At 53.3% G+C, this 21,519-nt stretch overlaps 1 protein-coding gene across 1 annotated transcript; it reads right to left on the reverse strand.

Moving 5' to 3' along the window:
* Positions 1-17: 17 nt before the first annotated feature.
* Positions 18-21,481, reverse strand: RUVBL2 (RuvB like AAA ATPase 2). Its single transcript, XM_032169229.2, has 15 exons — positions 21,304-21,481; positions 15,824-15,878; positions 13,291-13,346; positions 12,209-12,350; positions 9,219-9,348; positions 8,998-9,064; positions 6,209-6,315; positions 6,028-6,121; positions 5,494-5,617; positions 5,021-5,115; positions 4,804-4,922; positions 1,524-1,643; positions 977-1,106; positions 258-372; positions 18-127 (listed from the first exon to the last, which is right to left on the reverse strand). Exons 1-15 carry the CDS (start codon positions 21,313-21,315, stop codon positions 102-104), a joined length of 1,392 nt encoding a protein of 463 aa, XP_032025120.1. The 5' UTR covers positions 21,316-21,481; the 3' UTR covers positions 18-101.
* Between the last annotated feature and the right edge of the window lie 38 nt (positions 21,482-21,519).

Genomic DNA, 21,519 nt, shown 5'->3' on the forward strand with positions numbered 1-21,519 from the left:
CACACACACAGGGTGGGTCCAGCTTCAAAACCATTTTATACAAAGTCACAGTGTCAGAACTCTGGTAGAAAACAGGGTGGGGTCGGGGGATGACATCCAGCTCAGGAGGTGTCCATGGTCTCACCTTCTGTGGGGAGAAGGAAGGCCACATGGTCAGTGTCGCCCAGGGGGCAGGGCCTGAGCCTTCTAGGCCGAGCTCCCTCTTCCTCCCTCTGAGGTTGGCTCTGGCAGTGCAGGTGTGGGGTGGGGATTCTTACTGAGTTCATTGAAGAGGAAGGCGTCCTGGTACTCCTTCATGTACTGCGTGGAGCGGGACTCGTCCAGGAAGAGTGAGTAGACCCGCTTGATGTCATCCACCTGCACTTCCGTACCCTGGAGGAGGAGGGCGAGTCCTCAGTTGGGCCCCTCTCCGTGAGGCTCACGGCACAGACCCCAGCATATGCCACCTCCATGCTCTAGGCAGCAGAGCGTGGCATGTGAGGGGAGGGCATTCTGGGCCAGACTGCCTGGGTTCAAATCCTGCCTGGCCATCTCCTGGTTGTGGGCCCAGCCTCTTCATTCCCCAGTTTCTTTTTTTTATTTTTTTATTTTTTATTTTTTCTTTTTTATTATACTTTAGGGTTTTAGGGTACATGTGCACAATGTGACAATGTGCAGGTTTGTTACATATGTATCCATGTGCCATGTTGATTTCCTGCACCCATTAACTCATCCTTTAGCATTAGGTGTATCTCCTAATGCTCCCAGTTTCTTTATCTGTAAGGTGGACCTAACAGCATCTACTCACAGTCAACAGAGATCTACTGAGCACCTACTATAGGCCAGGCTGGGCGATACAGAAGCCATCCTGAGGGATGAAAATTCCCTGCCTCTGAAAATGTACATTCTAGGATGAAACTGGAACCCTGGAAGCCCCTGAAGTACTGCGTCACTCACTGCCGCCATCTGGCCCTGCTGGCTAATTCGGCCGGCTGACCTTGCGTTTCCGGCACACCAGGCTGGCAGCTGTGATGAGCTGGATGGCGTAGCGCAGTGACGTCTCCAGCCCGATGCGCGTCAGCACTGTGTAGGCGTCCTCACTCATCTCCACATCTTCCTCCTCACACCTGCAAGCAGTGGGGGACAGGGGTGGCTCAGCCAGGGCCCAGCCTCTGACTGCAGCAGAAGTGGCCACAGCAACCCTCTGGCTCTTCCCCACTGGGAATATGTGGCGCCTACATCTTAGAACCATAGAATGCTGAGGCTAGAAGAGCCACAGAGACAGGGGCTGGGCTGGACCTAAAACCTAGGCCTCCTGGCCACCCCCAGGGTGCTGGCCCCAACACCAGTCACGGGTACCTCGCCTCCCTTTCCCACCGTGGCTCCTGCTCCTGGATCGGAGGCCACTGTCTGGGTGCCCGCTCAGGCCTCTCTCTTGCAGGCCCAGCCACCATGCCACTCTGCCAGACCTCAGTGTGAGCATTTGTCAAACAGGGTACACCCCAGCCCTGCCTCTCAGGCGCACGGCCTGGTCCTGCCCGCACCGGATGCGGAGGATCTGCTTCGTGTCTTTCTCGCTGTAGGGGGTGGTGGAGACGATAAGCAGCCGGTCCAGCAGGTCTATGGGGATGCCGTGAGGGCTCTGGTAGCTGGTGCCCCGGATTCTGAGGAAGAGGCAGAAAGAGGGGGCTGTCAGGGGGATGTTCCCTCTTCATTTCCTTTGCTGGGAACACTCTCACCTCCCATCACCACCCACTCACAGGGCCCAACACCACTTAACCTTTAGCTTGCGTCTCCTGTCACATGATGACATCACCCCCTGATGACGCAGCCTTCCACAACTGCGTCAGTCCCCCAAGGGCACCTTTCCGCAGAGCTGGGCTGCTTTAAGCTAGATCTCTGCCTCCAGGATTACTGGATCAAGGTCCCACTCCCGTGCTCGACATGAAGCTTCACAAAGGAGGGGACTGCACCTGTCTTGTTCCCTGCTGCAGCGGGGCCAGCCCAGGGCTGGTGCCAGGGGATACAGTCAGCTCCCCTTATTCACAGTAGTGAGGTTCTAGAAAGTCATCGTAAACACTCCAGTTAGCTGATCCTGAGCCACTGCTCCTGGTGGAACACAGGGTTAGGCGCTCTCGAGCCTCTGCTTACAATATTTTCATCAATCTATATATATATAATTTGGGTCTCTGTGTGTTTTCATTTGTGTGTTTCTGGTTTTTTTGGTTTGTTTTTTGAGACGGAGTCTCGCTCTGTTGCGAGGCTGGAGTGCAGTGGCGCGATCTCAGCTCACTGCAACCTCTGCCTCCCGGGTTCAACCGATCCTCCTGCCTCAGCCTCCCGAGTAGCTGCGTCTATAGGCGCCCGCCACCACGCCCAGCTAATTTTTTCCATTTTTAATAGAGACGGGGTTTCACCATGTTGGCCGGGATGGTCTCATTCTCTTGACCTCGTGATCCGCCCACCTTGGCCTCCCAAAGTGCTGGGATTACAGGTGTGAGCTACTGCGCCTGGCCTCATTTACGTGTGTTTCTATTTCCATGTGTTTGTTATGTAACATCACTGTTTATTCTCTAACATGGAGCTCATGTCAACAGCATTCTAACTTGGGCTCAGCGAAGCATCTGTAACACGGCATTTCCTCCGTCAGGCATCACAGCCTCCTTGCACTTAGAATACTAGACAGCACTTCAGCACTGTGCACAGGGGACCATTTAAATGGCAATATCACCAATAAATGGCCCCAAAAAGTTTAAAAAAAAAAAAAAGGCACAAAAAAAGTGACAACACTTTGGGAGGCTGAGGCGGGCGGATTGCTTGAGCCCAGGAGTTTGAGACCAGCCTGGGCAACATGGCAAAACCCCATCTCTACAAAAAAAATACAAAAAAAAAAAAAAAAAAAATTAGGCCAGAAGCAGTGGCTCACCCCTGTAATCCCAACACTTTGGGAGGCCGAGGTGGGCAGATCACGAGGTCAGGAGTTCGAGACCAGCCTGGCCAATATGGTGAAACCCCATCTCTACTAAAAATACCAAAATTAGCCGAGCACGGTGGAGGGTGCCGTAATCCCAGCTACTCGGGAGGCTGAGGCAGGAAAACTGCTTGAACCCGGGAGGCAGAGGTTGCAGTGAGCTGAGATCGTGCCACTGCACTCCAGCCTGGTGACAGAGCTAGACTCCATCTCAAAACAAAAACAAAAATTAGCTAGGCATAGTGGCCCATGCCCATGGTCCCAGCTGATGAGGAGGCTGAGGCCAGAGGATTGATTGAGTCCCAGGGGTGGTGTGTGTATGTGTGTGTGTGGTGGGCACTGAGGCTGCAGTGCGCCATGATGGTGCCTCTGCACTCCAGCGTGGGCGACAGAGCAAGACCTTGTCTCAAAGAACAAAAGTGACAAATGTAAAACTAAATAGAATACAACAAGGACACTTATTTACAGCATGAGCGCTAAAGGGAGTAGGCAGTGTTGCCTCATTCACACTCAGCTGGGAAAGTGGGTGTCAGGCAACTTGAATTTGTTGCAGAAAGCAGGGCAGATATTTATTTGGGGATTACAAATAAATCTTAGCAAGCGAGGAGATTCTCAGATATGGAGTCTACGAACAATCAGGGCTGCCCGTAGCTGCTGCCTCCCACAGGAGGTGCCCCTGGGCAGTCCCCAGGCCCTGACCTGCAATTTCTGTGAAAACACCGTCAGCCCTGGGGGTCTCTTCCAGTGTCCAGCCATCCAGCGACCAAATTCCAGCCCTGCTACCTTCTAGACTTGTGACCTGGGCAAGTCACTGGGCCTCACTGTCCTGCCCCGTAAAATGGGGCTGAGGTGATATCTACCTTCTGAGCTTCTTCCGCGGATCCAAGGAGTTAAAAGAGCCAAACACAGAGCCAGGCACAGCGGCCCACCATCCTCTGTAGGATGCCCGCTTCTTCCCTTTTGTGATGCCCACCCCAACTGCCCAGTTTCAGCTGGGCCCACGGCTGCAGGGCTGGAGCTGACAGTCCCCAGCCTTCTTTGCCACCAGGTACGGCCCTGAGCCCGAGCAGTGCCGTGCAATGGAATGTGGGTGCAAGGGTGGGGTGCAGCCTGTGGATCACAGCCTATGGGGGCTGCCTGCCCTCCACATCCCCCTGCTTCCTGCGGGCCAAAATGTGGCAAGGTGGAGAAGACAGCCAGCGGGCATGGTGGCAGGTACCCATAATCCCAGCTACACAGGGTGCTGGCAACACCTGGGAGATGAGGTTCCCAGGCTTCAGCAGAGCACAGTACCCTCTGTGTCACGGGAATCTGTCCCCGGCATCCTCGGGCCAAACACAACACTAAGAGTTCCCATGCACGGGGTGCTGGCAACACCTGGGAGATGAGGTTCCCAGGCTTCAGCACAGCACAGTACCCTCTGTGTCACAGGAATCTGTCCCCGGCATCCTCAGGCCAAACACAACACTAAGAGTTCTGTTAATGAAGTTGCTGGGTCGAAGTGACTGAACAATCGTAGCTCAGATGTCACTGTGCTTCCCTTAAGATTAGAAAACATCCCACAGCACTCCTGTGAGTTTCCTGCAGCACCCTGGGGTGCCTCGGCACGCAGTTTGAAAACTGCAGCCTTGGGGGCTAAAGGAGCAGCAAGACAGAAAGGCAGCAAGAACACAGTCTCTGGGCTTCCTCTGGCAGCAGAGCTGCCTCCCGCCCGCCTTTGTAAGCGAAGAGCACACACTGCAGTCACGCGTCCCTCCCTGACCTGGTGTCAACACAGGCTCCCGTTGACCCTCTCACCACACCCACTGCCCAGAGCATCCCGTTTTGCCCAGAGGCCCCTGTGGCCAGCTCACCGCGTGATGCCGCGGTTGGTGGCCATGATCAGGACAGGCGCCATGTCACTCTCCAGGGCCCGGTTGAGGAAGGAGAAGCTCTCGATGTCCAGCATGTGGACCTCGTCGATGAAGAGCACCTGGGATTGGGGTGCGTGTGAGAGTCACCACCTGCGCTCTCACTTCCCCGGCCCACCTCCACCCCACCGCCTGCCCCGGCCATGTCCTGGGTCCTCACTCCAGGGATGATCTCCGCCTTGCCCTCCTCGCGCCACTCGGCCACCTTGGCATTGATCTGCTCGCGGACTTCTGACTTGATCTCCCCTGTGTCACCTATGGGAGGCACAGGTTGCATCAGGGAAGTCGGAGAGGAGGCGGGTTCCAGGGCCAGAGTGTGGCTAAGACAGAGAAGGATGATGCCAGGGATGGAGGAAGGGGAGCAAAGCAAGGAGGGACGAGGAGCCTGAAACATCCCCAGAGAGGAGGAACAGAGGCAGAGAACACAGGAGGGGAGAGGGCAGGACCACACCCCATCACAGCACCAGCAGGGGTGGGGACGAAGCGGACTTGCAGGTGGAGAACAGAGGCAGCCACGGGCCGGAGTTATAGGAAACGGTGTGGAGCAAGTCGGCCCCGCTCGGAGTGCAGGAACAGAGGGAGCCCGAGGGAGGCTGCTAGGCCTGGGGCAGGGCAGGGCAGGAGGGGCCTCACCTGAGAAGAGCGCCAGGAAGCCCTGGGTGCGGGAGTTGATGACGTCGATCTCGTGCAGGGACACGGTGTGCACCACCTCCTTGCGTTTCTGGAGCTCCCCATCTGGGCACTGCACGAACTTGGTCTATGGGGCGGGGGTGGGGAGAGAATGGAGGAGACAGGGCAGGGAAGGGCATGAAGGGGGCCCCTAAAGCCCTCTGGGGGAGACTGGAGCTCCAGGAAATGGAGCTGGGAGGCTAAATGGGGTCATCTGGAAACCCCAGGCCCAGGAAGTAGTCAGGACTAGGGGCGTTCCAGAGCTCTGAGGGTCATGGGGGCTCCCGGAGGACCTCAGAAGCCACAGGCCACATGTGGCGATGCGAAGCTATAGTGCCAGGCTGAGGGGCCCAGCTGTCCTAGGGTTACAGGGAAGACCCAGGAGTACCAGGACAAAGAGTCAGGGAGACAGGAAGATCTAGACCCCATGGGTCAAGGGGATGATAGGAAAACACCCCAGTGCTGGGGGCGAGAGGATCCTGGGAGTCCTGGCCACACCTGGGAGCCCATCGCATCGTAGTCACGGGCACGTGTGAAGGAGCGGCCCAGCTTGGAGATCTTGCCCGTCGCCTTGTCGATGGTGATCACATCCCTACAGGGGGATAGGGGTGGGGTAAGGAAAGGAATGGGCCCAAGCTCGCCCATCCCCCTGGCTGCCTGGCATGGCCCGACTGCTCACCCGGCCTGGACCTTGTCCTTGGTCAGGGACTCAATCATCTTGGTGCCCAGGTCGTAGATGGTCTCCATCTCTGTGGTCTTGAGGGTCAGTTTGCCCACCTTGGAGCCCTGAGAGTGGGGACAAGCCAGGGATGGGGCTCAGAGAGGGCCTTGATGTTGCCCCAGTGCCCCCAGTGTTGAAGAGCTTCTGGCTCTGCTCCGGCCTCTGCTTATACAGCTTCAAAACGGGCACAACACAAGGAAGCTCTTCCGGGAAGAGAGACAGTGTGCTCACCAGCCTGATGTGGTGATGGCTCCGCGGCTGAACACGTATGTCCCAACTGACCATACCGGACACTTGCAATGTGTACAGCTTTCTGTATGTCAATTAAAACTCAATAAAGTTCTTTTTTTTTTTTTTGAGACGGAGTCTTGCTCTGTCGCCCACGCTGGAGTGCAGTAGCGCGATCTCGGCTCACTGTAAGCTCTGCCTCCTGGGTTCACGCCATTCTCCTGCCTCAGCCTCCCGAGTAGCTGGGACTACAGGTGCCCGCCACCACGCATGGCTGATTTTTGTATTTTTAGTAGAGACGGGGTTTCACCGTGATAGCCAGGATGGTCTCGATCTTCTGACCTTGTGATCTGCCCGCCTCGGCCTCCCAAAGTGCTGGGATTATAGGCGTGAGCTACTGCGCCTGGCGAATAAAGCTCTTTTTTTTTTTTTTGAGATGGAGTCTTGCTCTGTCACCCAGGCTGGAGTGCAGTGGTGCGATCTCAGCTCACTCCAACCTCCACCTCCGGGTTCCAGTAGTTCTCCTGCCTCAGCCTCCCAAGTAGCTGGGATTACAGATGTGTGCCACCATGCCCAGCTAATTGTTTTGTATTTTTATTATTTATTTATTCTTTTTTTTTTTTGAGACGGAGTCTCGCTCTGTCGCCCAGGCTGGAGTGCAGTGGCGCAGTCTCGGCTCACTGCAAGCTCCGCCTCCCGGGTTCATGCCATTCTCCTGCCTCAGCCTCTCCGAGTAGCTGGGACTACTGGCGCCCGCCACCACGCCCGGCTAATTTTTTGTATTTTTTAGTAGAGACGGGGTTTCACCGTGGTCTCGATCTCCTGACCTCGTGATCCGCCCGCCTCGGCCTCCCAAAGTGCTGGGATTACAAGCGTGAGCCACTGCGCCCGGCTATTTATTTTTTTTGAGAGGAGTTTCGCTCTTGTTGCCCAGGCTGGAGTGCAATGGTGTGATCTTGGCTTATTGCAACCTCCGCCTCCCAGATTCAAGCGATTCTCCTGCTTTAGCCTCCCAAGTAGCTGGGATTACAGGCACTCACCACCACGCCAAGCTAATTTTTTGTATTTTTAGTAGAGACAGGGTTTCACCATGTTGGTCAGGCTGGTCTTGAACTCCTGACCTCAGGTGATCCTCCCGCCTCAGCCTCCCAAAGTGCTGGGATTATAGGCGTGAACCACTGCGCCTGGCCATTTCGTATTTTCAGTATAGACAGGGTTTCACCATGTTGGTCAGGCTCGTTTCAAACTCCTGACCTCAAGTGATCGCCCACCTCAACCTCCCAAAGTGCTGGGATTACAGGTGTGAGCCACTGCGCCCGGCCAAAACTCAATAAAGCTCTTAATAAAAATAGTAAACAGGCAGGGCGTGGTGGCTCACGCTTGTACTCCCAGCACTTTGGGAGGCCGAGGCAGGCAGATCACAAGGTCAGGAGATCGAGACCACAGTGAAACCCCATCTCTACTAAAAATACAAAAAATTAGCCGGGCGTGGTGGCAGGTGCCTGTAGTCCCAGCTACTCGGGAGGCTGAGGCAGGAAAATGGCGTGAACCCGGGAGGCAGAGCTTGCAGTGAGCCGAGATCGTGCCACTGCACCCCAGCCTGGGCAACAGAGCAAGACTCCATCTCAAAAAAAAATAATAAAATAAAATAAAAATAAAAAATAAAAATAGTAAACAAACAACACGCCTAAAAAATAAAGTCTATCAAAAACAACATAGGCCCGAGGTCTTGCAAAATTGCCACAGGTCACACTTTGACATTCCTATTTTATACCCAAATACAAGGTGTTTTTGTTGATCACAAAATCAGAAAACACAGCTATGCAAAAAGGAGAAAACAGAAATTGTAAAAAACAAAACAAAACAAAACAAACAAACAAAAAGGCCAGGTATGGTGGCTCACGCCTGTAATCCCAGCACTTTGGGAGGCCAAGGTGGGCAGATCACGAGGTCAGGAGTTCGAGACCAGCCTGGCCAACATGGTGCAACCCCGTCTCTACTAAAAATACAAATATTAGCCGGGTGTGGTGGCACGCACCTGCAATCCCAGCTACTCGGAAGGCTGAGGCAGGAGAATCACTTGAACCCGGGAGGCAGAGGTTGCAGTGAGCCGAGATTGCACCACTGCATTCCAGTCTGGGGGACAGAGGGAGACTCTGTCTCAAAAACAAAAAAAAAAAAGAGAGAGCAAATCACCCGTATCATGTAAGCTGGACAGGACGTGCCTTTCGGCCACAGAACGGGTTTTGAAGTCTGTTGGGTTTTGAGGTCTGCTGGGAACTCACTAACAGATCTCTCTCCTTATTGTACTGCCTCAGTTTCTATTGCCCATAATGTCCCTCATAAGGGGATAAGCCACTGTCAAGTTAACTGACCTCCTACTGTAGGCATGTACATGGCTCTAGTCTGCAGCTAGAACATTCCATGGGATTCTGACCTCAGTGAAGACCTGACATCTACTCTCTCCAACGCTGGCGCTGGAGGTGGCCTCAGCAGGGTACAGACTCGCACAGACTCACCGTCCCTGTTGCCGGTCGATCAATCTGGATCTCCACCACCTCCCCTTCGATGATCTCCGTCTCCTCCCTAGCCAGAGAGCAGATCTGAGGAGACAGCCTGACACCCGGGCCCTCAGGAATCACAAGCTTCCACGAGCTCTGGGACAAAGGACAAGCCGCCCGGGGCTCGGGGTTGCTCCCAGGCTCTGGGGACTGGCACCCGCCTCGGGTCCCCCGCTTACTTGATGCGAACGCCAATGGACCGCCGGAAGGCCTGCGTCAGCGCCTCGGTCTTGCTCATCTCCAGGGAGAAGATTTCACTGCCAGCGATGGCTGTGAATGGCGTGTCAGGGCCCAGGGCCTGCGCCATGCCTGGGAAGGAGGCAGTCTGGGTAGGTGAAGCCGCTCGGGCACCAGGTCCCCGACACGTGCTCTGTGGCAAACTAGCTCTTCTCCTACCCCAGGAAAGAGGGTTCAGTGCCATCCTACATGTAAGGACTTGGCTCCGAGCTGAGCAGAGCCCTGGGGAGGGGGAACTGGAGAGCGGGGTTTAGCCACGAGGCAGACAGTGAGTGAGAAGCCAGGGAGGGCAGGCTGCTCCGGCAGGCCTGGCTCAGAATCCCACATTGCCCAGAGGGTACAGCCTAGAACCTCGCCACACCTCAGTCTCCCAGCCTCTACGAGCTGTCTAGCCTCAGAGCTGGGCGAAGGGGACCAGGGACGAAAGCCAAGGAGCCGACGTAATAGCTACAAGTGATGAAGGCAGACTGCCTCGGTTCCGATCCCAGATCCACCACTTAGTGCAGTTGGTGCTGTGTGATCTTGAGCGATCTCAACTGCTCCCTGAGCCTCAGTTTCCCCGTCTAATGGGGATAATAACAGAACAGGTGCCGGCATGGGATGACACCCTGCTTAGAAGTGACTATGGGTGGGCAGGCAGGCACTGGTGCTCAGCAGTAACACAGTTGCACAGCCTGAAACTGGCACAGGGCAGGGCGCTCTACTGCCTGTGGCCTGGGGTGGCTGGCAGGAAGCAGGGCTGTCTCCAGCAATGGCTCTGAGCGCCAGACCTTTCCTTCCAGCTCCCTGGCCACAAGGTTTGGTCCAATGTAGGGCACGCCCTTACAGACAGGCTGATGCCACACCCTCCTGCCCAGTGTCAAGTGGGACCTCTTAGTCCCCTTTGCGGATGCACAATGGCCCTCATCACAGAACTCAGCAAGTATCTGCTGAGGACTGAGTGGACGAGCATGGCCTATGCCATCTGGGGACACCAGGGGTCCTCTCTGTCTCTTTCATTAGACTAAGGAGCGTCCCCCCCCAGGGCGAGGCTGGCCTCACCCCAGTGCTGCCCAGTACAGGGTTTGGACTGCAGGAGGCTTTGCCCAGGAGACACAAGAAGAGGAAAGGCGCGGCCGGGCACAGTGGCTCACGCCTGTGATCCCAGCACTTTGGGAGGCCGAGGCAGGTGGGTGGATCACCTGAGGTCAGGAGTTTGGGACCAGCCTGGCCAACACGGTAAAATCTCATTTCTACTAAAAATACAAAAATTAGTTGGGTGTGGTGGCACACATCTGTAATCCCAGCTACTTGGGAGGCTGAGGCAGGAGGATCACTTGAACCTGGGAGGCAGAGGTTGCAGTGAGCCAAGATCACACCATTGCACTTCAGCCTGAGCGACAGAGTGAAACTCTGTCTCAGAAAAAAAGAAGAGGAGGAAAGCAGAAAGGATGGAGGGAAGGAAGGTGCTGTGTGTGCCACATTCTGGGCCTGGACATGCTGTCCCCAGTGTCCGCCCAGAAGCCTCCTGGCCATCCTACTAGGCTTAGCTTAGGTATCCGCTTCTCTGGAAGCCTCTACTGACAAATGCCACCACATGCCCTGTTTTCCTACCAAGGTCAGGAGCCTCCTCTGTCACGTGCTACCTCCATTGTAACACATGTCGCCTTGGAAGGGATCATGTTCATGACCACCTTCTCCAGACCAGGAGCTCTTTGAAGTCAGGCCTTGGTCTAACTCATCTATGGGTCCCCAGTGTCCAGTCCAAGACCTGGCACCCCAACAGGCACTGCTTTATCTTCACTGAAGACCTGGCTGTTAACTCTGATTCTCCCTGCCTGGCCCCAGCCTCAGCACAGAGGTGGGAGTGAGTGGGAAGAGCAGTGGGTTAGGAAAAGCTTCAATAGGGCAGAGATGCTGAAGTAGGGTTTTGAAGGATAAATAGGAGTTCAACAAGGAACAAGAGGAACAGCTGGGAGTGAAAAGATCACAAACCACTAGTGGACTGCAACACAGACTGCTGGGTGACTCCTCAATACCCACCTTCCCCTTCTTCCTTAGTTCCAGAACCCTCATTTTCTTTCCTTTTTTTAAAAAAAAAAATTTTTATTTTTACAACCACCTCTTGCCCAACAGAAGAATCCTCATTTTCTTAAGGCAAAAATTGTCCAAATTATGAAATTTAAAAAAAACCTTTAATGTGCCAGCCTCCCCTGAAGCAGAGTGTGATCATGATTAAATTCTAGTCAATGAGATATAAGCAGAAGCATGGAGGATTTCCAAGATGACTGCTTAAAAGAAGCCAACTGCGGCCGGGTGCGGTGGCTCACGCCTGTAATCCCAGCACTTTGGGAGGCCGAGGCGGGCGGATCACGAGGTCAGGAGATCGAGACCATCCTGGCTAACACGGTGAAACCCCGTCTCTACTAAAAATACAAAAAATTAGCCGGGCGAGGTGGCAGGCGCCTGTAGTCCCAGCTACGCGGGAGGCTGAGGCAGGAGAATGGTGTGAACCCTGGGGGGCGGAGCCTGCAATGAGCCGAGATCACGCCACTGCACTCCAGCCTGGGTGAAAGAGCGAGACTCCGTCTCAAAAAAAAAAAAAAAAAGAAGCCAACTGGAGGGGGTTCATCCTCATGGCAACTCCTTTCTTCCTGCTGCCTGGATTATGAGTGGGGAGGCTGGAGCTCCGGCAGCCCTCTTGGAACACGACGTCCTCTTGACACTGGAACCAAGTGCAGAGGATGATGAGGCAGGAAGATGGAAGACCTCCTGGAACTGCTTAATACGCCCCAAATGGCCTACCTCTAGATTCTTCCATGAGCGAGAATGAATTCTGAGTGTTTAAGCCACTGCCATTTTGGGTCATCTGTGAAATGCGGCTCATCCTGACCCTGACTTACACAGGAGGAGTTATTTAGCAGGGAACTCCCTGCCCTGGGAGGTTTCTTACCCATGGCGATGGCCGTCTTCCCCGTGCCTGGCTGGCCAGCAATAAGGACTGCCCGCCCGGCAATCTTCCCTTCCCGGATCATCTCCAGCACCACGCCGGCTGCCCGCCGTGCCGCCAGCTGACCCACCATGCCCTGTGAAGCCTGTGGGTGGGAGGCAGTACATTAGGTGATTTCCTACGGGGCTACCACGGCATTTCTACCACATCCTGGCTAGTGAGATGGAAGCAGACATTACTAGCTGGGACTTCTAGGAAAAGCCAAAAAAGCTTTCTCCACTTTTTTTTTTTTTTTTTCTGGAGACAAGATCTTGCTCTGTCACCCAGGCTGAAGTACAGTGGTACGACGAGGCTCACTGTAGCCTTGACCTCTAGGGATGAAGAGATCCTTCCACTTCAGCCTCTTGAGTAGCTGGGACCACAAATGTGCACCACCATATCCAGCTAATTTTTTAGATTTTTTGTAGAGATGGGGTCTCACTATGCTACCCAGGCTGGCCTCAAGCAAGCTCTTAGGCTCAAGCAACCTTCCCACCTCAGCCTCCCAAAGTGTTGGGATTACAAGTGTGAGCCATTGCACCCAGCCTAATTTTTTTTTAAGGTGGCAAAGCAATTGCTACCCACTCCCAATTTTTTTTTTTTTTTTTTGAGATGTCACCCAGGCTGGAGGGCAGTGGCACAATCTCGGCTCACTGCAACCTCCACCTCCCGGGTTCAAGCAATTCTCCTGCCTCAGCCTCTCGAGTACCTGGGATTATAGGCGTGCACCACCATGCTCGGCTAATTTTTGTATTTTTAGTAGAGACGGGGTTTCACCGTGTTGGTCAGGCTGGTCTTGAACTCTGACCTCGGGTGACCCACCCATCTTGGCCTCCCAAAGTGCTGAGATTACAGGCATGAGCCACCACACCTAGCCTAACCAATTCTTTAGTACCAAGAAAACCCACGTGTGGCTGAAGTTTATGGGTATGTAGCCAAAGGTCCAGCAGACCGTAACATAGTCCCCACACTCCCCAGGGCCCTGGGTACCCACTACCCAAGACCTTCATGGAGAGGCCCTCACACCCCAGCCTCCTCTGCTCTACCTGCCGAGGCTCCAAGGCATCGTCCAGCCCCAGTCCCCGGATGTGGGAGTGGGCACCTATATGAAGGGAAAGAACAAAGACTCAATTACTAGCCAGCTTGCTGCACGTATGGCCTGACCCCTCAGAGCCCTGGTTTCCTTCTTTGTCAAAGGGGTGGGTGGGAGTAGTGAGCAGGGGTTGGGGGAATGATGGGGCACATGGGAAGGATATCCCAAAAGCCTCCCTAGGAAGATGGCTGAACGTGGTAAATGCTCAATGAACGGGAGCTGCTCTGAGGATGCATCCTAGTTAAACAAAAGTCACTGAGGCCTGATTAAGCACATAATTGTACCAAGAACTAACCACAAGGGCTAATGATCACAATTACTTCGTGTTTATGGCTTACACAGCACCCACATGTTTTCAGTTTATTCCATATGACCCTGCAAAAAAAGAGCCCTGGCTGGGGCCGGGCGCGGTGGCTCCTGCCTGTAATCCCAGCACTTTGGGAGGCTGAGGCGGGCAGATCACTGGAGGTCAGGAGTTCGAGACCAGCCTGGCCAACATGGTGAAACCCCGTCTCTACTAAAAATACAAAAATTAGCTGGGCGTGGTGGCAGACGACTGTAGTCCCAGCTACTCGGGAGGCTGAGGCAGGAGAATGGCGTGAACCCGGGAGGCGGAGCTTGCAGTGAGCCGAGATCGCACCACCGCACTCCAGCCTGGGCGACAGAGTGAGACCCTTTCTCAAAAAAAAAAGTTTGTTTTTTTTTTTTGGAGACGGAGTCTTGCTCTGTCGCCCAGGCTGGAGTGCAGTGGCGCAGTCACATCTCACCACAGCTTGAACCTCCTTGGTTCAAGGAGTTCTCCCAAGTAGCTGGGACTCAGGCATGCACCACCACTGACGGCTAATTTTTTGATGTTTTTCTTTTTTAGAGACAGGATCACACTATGTGGCTCAGGCTGGTCTTGAACTCCTGATTCAAGCAGTCCTCCTGCCTCCACCTCTCAAAGTGCTGGGATTACAGGCGTGACCCATCGTGCCCGGCCATACTTGGCACTTTTTGTTTGTTTTTGAGATGGAGTCACTCTGTCACCCAAGCTGGAGTGCAGTGGCACGATATTGGCTCACTGCAACCTCTGCCTCCCAGGTTCAAGCCATCCTCCCTAGTAGCTGGGACTATAGGTATGCACCACCATGCCTGGCTAATTTTTGTATTTTTAGTAGAGACAGGGTTTCACCATGTTGGCCAAGCTGGTCTCAAACTCCTGACTTCAGGTGATCCACCCACCTTGGCCTCCCAAAGTGCTGGGATTACAGGCGTGAGCTACAGCGCCCAGTCTTGGCACTTTTATTTATTTATTTATTTAGAGACAGAGTTTCACTCTTGTCACCCAGGCTGGAATGCAATGGTATGATCTTGGCTCACTGCAACCTCCACCTCCTCATTCAAGTGGTTTTCCTGCCTCAGCCTCCCGAGTAGCTGGGATTACAGGCACGCGCCACCATGCCCAGCAAATTTTGGTATTTTTAGTAGAGACGAGGTTTCACCATGTTGGCCAGGCTGGTCTCAAATTCCTGACCTCAGGTGATCCGCCCACCTTGGCCTTCCAAAGTGCTGGGATTACAGGCATGAGCCACTGCGCCCAGTGCCCCGGCACTTTTAATAGATGAAACAGTGTTGGCACACAGACCCAAAGTGCTTTCTATGAACTACCTTATTGAATCTTACATTAACTGATGAGGTGAACTATCTTAGCTTCATCTTGCAGATAAGGAAACTGAGGCACAGAGAGGAACTAGTCCCTGGCCACATGATGGAAAAGTGGCAGAGCTAAGCTCCAGGAATCCAGCGCTGGGCTTCTAAAACCCATGTTCACAGCCAGGAGCCCTTACTGCCTTTCTCGGAGGCCCTGAATGAGTGAGCCTGCTGCATGAATGAATGCGGTCTCTTCCCTGCTGGTAAAGCTCTTTGTGAGAGCGCACCCTGCTGGCCTCACTGCGTCCCAACTTCCTGCTCTGTGTGAGCCGGGGCCAGTGATTTAGCTGTTCTGAAAATTCAGTTCCCTTAGCTAACAGTTACAATATGCACCTCATGGGGCTACTGCAAGGGTTCCACAGGACGCAAACTCGTGCATTCAGTGGTTATCTCTTGATCATCCGCTCTGTCAGGTCCTGTGCTAGGGACACAGCTAGGAATGAGACAGACCTGGTCCCTGCCCTCAGGGAACTCACCCCACAGTGTGTACTGGGTATATGAGGCCAAACCCAGTAAAGCACCCAGTAAATATCTATGACTTCCAGGCAAATATACCCGGGAACCCCACCAGGATAGCCAGGCTAGCAGCCTGGTCCCCAGTGCATCATCTGACCCAACTCTGGAACTGAGGATCCACCTCCCCCATTAGACAGGGCGAGTGGGGGAATGGTAGTGGGGGGGCAGTTGGTGTGCAGGCCACCTCCCTCTCCATCTTAGGGGTCCTCAATAGGTTTGCTCTGTCAGGGCACATGGCAGGCAGGGCTTAGGTCCTATTCCTGACCCAACTCACTCACCGATTCGCTCAATCCTTGTCACATCACGGATCTCCGGGACTTTGGTTGTGGCTGTCTGGGGGTGCAAGAAGATGTGTCAGAGGACTAGTGTGGTCTCAGCTTTCACCAACCCCTCCTCTGTCCCTCCCATGAGATGGTCCTTTCCACTCCTTCCCCTCACAGGCAGGCGATGGATCAGGCACCAGTCACCCCCCACCACCCCTCTTGCCTGTCACTGCCTAATGGCTGGTTGGTTGAGCCCCAGGAAGACAAGGACTGTCTGTCTCATCCACAGCTCGGTCCTCAGGGTCCAGCATGTATTTGGTTATTTGGTGAATGAATGAAATCCTCCCCGTTTCTTTTTTTTCTTTTGAGACGAAGTCTCGCTCTGTCACCCAGGCTGGAGTGCAGTGGTCTAATCTCGGCTCACTGCAACCTCCGCCTCCTGGGTTCAAGCAATTCTCTGCCTTAGCCTTCTGAGTAGCTGCGATTACAGGCGTGTGTCAACACACCCAGCTAATTTTTGTATAAACACCTAGAGATGGGGTTTTGCCATGCTGGCCAGGCTGGTCTCAAACTCCTGGCCTCAAGTGATACGCCAGCCTTGGTCTCCCAGAGCGCTGGGATTATGGGCATGAGCCATTGTGCCCGGCAAAGTCCTCCCTATTTCTTTTTTTTTTTTTTAATTTTTTGAGACGGAGTCTGCTCTGTCGCCCAGGTTGGAGTGCAGTGGCCCGATCTCAGCTCACTGCAACCTCCACCTCCTGGGTTTAAGCGATTCTCCTGCCTCAGCCTCCTGAGTAGCTGGGACTACAGGCTCACACCACCATACCTGGCTAATTTCTTTTGTATTTTTAGTAGAGATGGGGTTTCGCCCATCTCTACTGGGGTTGGCCAGGCTGGTCTCGAACTCCTGACCTCAACCGATCTGCCCGCCAAGGCCTCCCAAAGTGCTGGGATTACAGGCGTGAACCACCATACCCAGACAAGTCCTCCCCATTTCTAATAACTGTGAGCTCCATAAGGACAGACACCAATGAGGAGCAGGCATGGAGCTGCACATGCTCTGGGCCCTGCTGATTTCCCAGCATCCCTTGTACCAGGCGGCCCCAGTTCTCAACCACCAGGCCTTGCACATGCTGGCCCCTGAGTCCAGACTGCTCTCCCTGCCCTCTCACTGAATTAGATCAAGTGCTGCCCCCTAGGGGAGGCCCTTTCTGACCACCACCCCTGCCAGGCTAGTTCTAGGACCTCTAGACATTCAGACAGGTGAAAGGCTTCCCTGGGAGCCTGATCTCCCCATGTGATGTCACATTCCTGAGGGAGATGGATGGATCAATATTCTCGGCTCCAGTGGACATGAGTCCCATGAAGGGCATGGCCTGTGTCTCTCTTGTTCACCTCGGGACTCAGTGTCTGTGGTTTGCATAAGTGATACTCCAAAGTGCTGAGCTCATTCACCAAGAATATACTGAGGCCTCCAATGTTGACAGTTCTCCAAAGAGAGGAGCCAGCTACCACTCCTTCTCACATCAGGGAGGGAGGTGAGTAAACACCACCCGTGACAATTCAGGACCCCCCCAGAGGTCCACACAAAACATGGACACGAGTGTTCACAGCAGCACTATTCACAACAGCCAAAAGATAGAAACAACCCACATGTCCATCAGCTGATGAAAGGCGAAATAAAACACGGTCTATTTGTGCAACGGAATATTATTCAGTCATAAAAAGGAATGGAGTTCTTTATTCTTTTCTTTCTTTCTTTTTTTTTTTTTTTTTTTGAGACAGTCTCACTCTGTCACCCAGGCTGGAGTGCATGGAGTGCAATGACGCAATCTCGGCTCACTACAACCTCTGCTTCCTGGGTTCAAGCGATTCTCCTGCCTCAGCCTCCCAAGTAGCTGGGATTACAGGTGCCCTCCACCACACCTGGCTAATTTTTTTTTTTTTTTTGTATTTTTTAGTAAAGATGGGGTTTCACCATGTTGGCCAGGCTGGTCTTGAACTCCTGACCTCAGGTGATCCACCTGCCTCGGCGCCACAAAGCGTTGGGGTTATAGGCGTGAGCCACCGCGCCCAGCCAGGAATGGAGTTCTGATACATGCTACAACGTGGATGAACTTTGAAAACATTATACTGACTGAAAGCCACACACAAAAGACACGTATTGTATGATTCCATCTATATGAAGTAGCCACAATAGGCAAATCCATATACAGAGAAAGATTAGTGACTGCCTAGAACTGAAGATGGGAGGTATGGAAGGATTAGTGGTGACAGGTAAGAGACATACGGTTTCTTTTTGGGGTGATGACAATGTTCTAAAATTGACTGTGGAAATGGCTGCACAACTCTGTGAATATACTAGAAAACACTGAGCTGTATACTTTAAATGGGTGAATTATGTAGTACGTGAATTCTATCTCAATAAAGCTATTAAGAAAAAAAAACAACAGGCTGGGCGTAGTGGCTCCCACCTGTAATACCAGCACTTTGGGAGGCTGAGGCAGGCAAATCACTTGAGGTCAGGGGTTCGAGACCAGCCTGGCCAACATGGTGAAACCCTGTCTCTACTAAAAATACAAAAATTAGGTCAGGCACGGTGGCTCACGCCCGTAATCCCAGCACTTTGGGAGGTCAAGGCAGGTGGATCACTTGAGGTCAGGAGTTCGAGACCAGCCTGGCCAACATGGTGAAACCCAGTCTACACTAAAAATACAAAAAATTAGCAGGGCGTGGTGGCAGGTACCTGTAATCCCAGGTACTTGGGAGGCTGAGGCAGCAGAATTGCTTGAACCCAGGAGGCGGAGGTTGTAGTGAGCAGAAATCATGCCACTACACTCCAGTCTGGGCAACAGAGCAAGACTCTATCACTAACACACACACACACACACACACACACACACACACACACACACACATATACAAAAATTAGCTGGGCGTGGTGACGCACACCTGTAGTCCCAGCTACTCGAGAGGCTGAGGCAGAAGGATCATTTGAACATGGGAGGCAGAGGCTGCAGGGAGCCAAGGTCACACCACCGCACTCCAGCCTGGGAGACAGAGTGAGACTCTGTCTGGAAAAAAAGAAAAAACAAAAAAACAATCCTGGGTGGTGGATCTTTGCGTGTCTGTTACATTATTTTCTGACACTTCGGAATAGTTCATAATTTCTAATAAGGAAAAGGAAGCCTAAGAAGCTAGCATGCTAACCAAGGCCACCCATCCCCAACTCTCATTCCTTCCCACAGGTTTGCGTTTTTTTTTTTGAGACAAGATCTCATTCTGCCACCCAGGCTGGACTGCCGTGGCTTCCACCTCCCAGGCTCAAGCAATCCTCCCACCTCAGCCTCCCAAGTAGTTGGGACTACAGGTGTGTCCCACCACATTTGGTTAATTTTCTTTTTCTTTCTTTTTTTTTTTTTTTTTTTTGAGACAGAGCCTCACTCTGTCACCCAGGCTGGGGTGCAGTGGCACGATCTCAGCTCACTGCAACCTTCACCTCCCAGGTTCAAGCAATTCTCCTGCCTCAGCCTCCAGAGTAGCTGGGACTACAGGCCTGTGCCACCACACCTGGCTAATTTTTTTTGTATTTTTAGTAGAGACAGGGTTTCACCATATTGGCCAGGCTGCTCTCAAAACTCCTGACCTCGTGACCTGCCCGCCTCGGCCTCCCAAAGTGCTGGGATTACAGGTGTGAGCCACCACGCCCGGCCTAATTTTCTTATTTTTTTGTGGAGACAGGGTTTCGCTATGTTGCCAGGGCTAGTCTTAAATTCCTGGGCTCAAGCAATCCTTCTACCTTGGCCTCCCGAAGTGTGGGATTACAGGCATGAACCACTGTGCCCAGCCCACAGGTCTTTCTTCTCTTCTTCCCCCAGAGAGGATATGCAGTTATCTAGCCCAGAGGAAGCCTCCTCCCTCTGGAGCCAATCGTCCAGACTTTCTGGCCATCAATGGTCACAAGCTTTCCCTGTTACTGTGTGAACCTTCCCACCTACTGTCTCCTATAGGAAGCTGGAACCCAGGAGCACAGAACATTACCCCCAGACTACAAGCAGAAGACTAGGCATCCCCGCCCCACAAAAAAGACATGAATCCAGGAATCCCAAATTCAGCTCTCTCAACATAAACAGGCCCCTTACCAAGGACTGTCTCCTACAAAGACTTTCTCTTTCACCATAAGTCTCTCCAAAACCTTGCTGCCCACTGGCCCCATGAAAACCAAGGTCATTTCAAAACTCAGCACCCACCATCCCCTCATACTTCCAATACTTTCTCCACAGAAGTTCTGGTCATAGCCTTCCTCTTCTACTTCCCTATCCACCTCCTCCTCCTCCTTGCCCTGGTGAGAGCAACAGACTCAAATCTCATCCCCAGCTACCAACAACTTTCTCCCCTTCCCTTCCTCCATCTTGACTGGGCTCATCATGGAAATTGAGGCACCTGTAAGCCCAGCCCAGTCCCTAAGTTCAGGTCACATCACATTTTTTTTTTTTTTTTGAGACAGAGTCTCGCTCTGTCGCCCAGGCTGGAATGCAGTGGCGCGATCTTGGCTCACTGCGACTTCTGCCTCCCAGGTTCAAGCGATTCTCCTGCCTCAGCCTTCTGAGTAGCTGGGATTACAGGCCTGCACCACCACGCCTGGCTAATTTTTGTATTTTTAATAGAGACAGGGTTTCGCCACGTTGGCCACGAACTCCTGACCTGAAGTGATCCGCCCGCCTCGACCTCCCAGAGTGCTGGGATTACAGGCATGAGCCACCACGCCAGGTCAAAATCCTTTATTCAGGTAATTGAGGAGGTGCCAGGCCAAGTTTCCTGGCCTCTCCTTCATTCACATGTATTCATTCATTCAAATATTCAAGTGATAATTTGTTGAGCATTTACACTGAGACATAACCCGTGTGAAATACTAGAAATATGAAAATGGCCAAAACGGTAGCATGACAAGATCCCGATTTCTGGGTCCCTAATCCTTTAGTCCTCTCCACTAAGACTCTCTTGTTTCTTGACAATTTCTTCCCATTAAAGGCTCACTAGGCGCCCTCGCGCTCTCAGACACACAGAACAGGTACCTGCCTGTGCTTCCAGCTTGGAACTCAAGTGCCATTGGCACCACTAACAATCCAAGGCTCCCAAATGGCTCGAAGCGCAAGGTCCCACAACCCTCCTCATCACACACTGGCGCCAAGGACTGCGGAACTCAAGGACTGGCGCCAAGAGGATTTTGAAAGTTGGAGTTCCTATAGCATGATGGGGCCAGACCTGAGATTCCGGGATCCCAGCCCCCTCCCCGCCTCAGATCCAGAAGTCCAGCCCCCATGTCCCCTTCTCCCCCAGATCTGAGAGGCCGAGCTTCCTCCTCCTTCAGACCCAGAAGTCTGAACCCCCAGATCCCTCCTCCCTCAGACCCAGGAGTCAGGGCCTCCAGCATCCTCCTCTCTCAAACTCGAGACTGAGAGCTCGCTCCTCACCCTCCATGCACCCACACTTACAACGGTTGCCATGATGCTCACCAACCGCCAGAGTCCTAGCGGAAACGGAAAAGCGCGAGGAGCGAGATGTTCTGGCTCCTCTAGGCTAGCTGGTTCTTCAAAGATCTCGATGGTTCCTCATAAATATGTAAATCTTGCGGGGGCGTGGCGGGACTTTAGGCCCCGCCCTCCCACCGAGGCTGCGCTGGAAGACGGGTGTCAGGAACTCCTGGGTCC

The sequence above is a fragment of the Hylobates moloch genome, unplaced genomic scaffold (genome assembly GCF_009828535.3).
Source record: "Hylobates moloch isolate HMO894 unplaced genomic scaffold, HMol_V3 SCAFFOLD_12, whole genome shotgun sequence".
Taxonomy (NCBI): Eukaryota; Metazoa; Chordata; class Mammalia; order Primates; family Hylobatidae; genus Hylobates; species Hylobates moloch.

What these genes read in the sequence shown, in the direction of transcription:
- RUVBL2 (XM_032169229.2), bottom strand. An exon ending in GACAAGGATTGAGCGAATCG is followed by an intron (nt 13,347 to 15,823) that starts GTGAGTGAGTTG and finishes CCCTTCATATAG; the next exon opens with GTGCCCACTCCCACATCCGG. An exon ending in ATGCCTTGGAGCCTCGGCAG is followed by an intron (nt 12,351 to 13,290) that starts GTAGAGCAGAGG and finishes TCCCACCCACAG; the next exon opens with GCTTCACAGGGCATGGTGGG.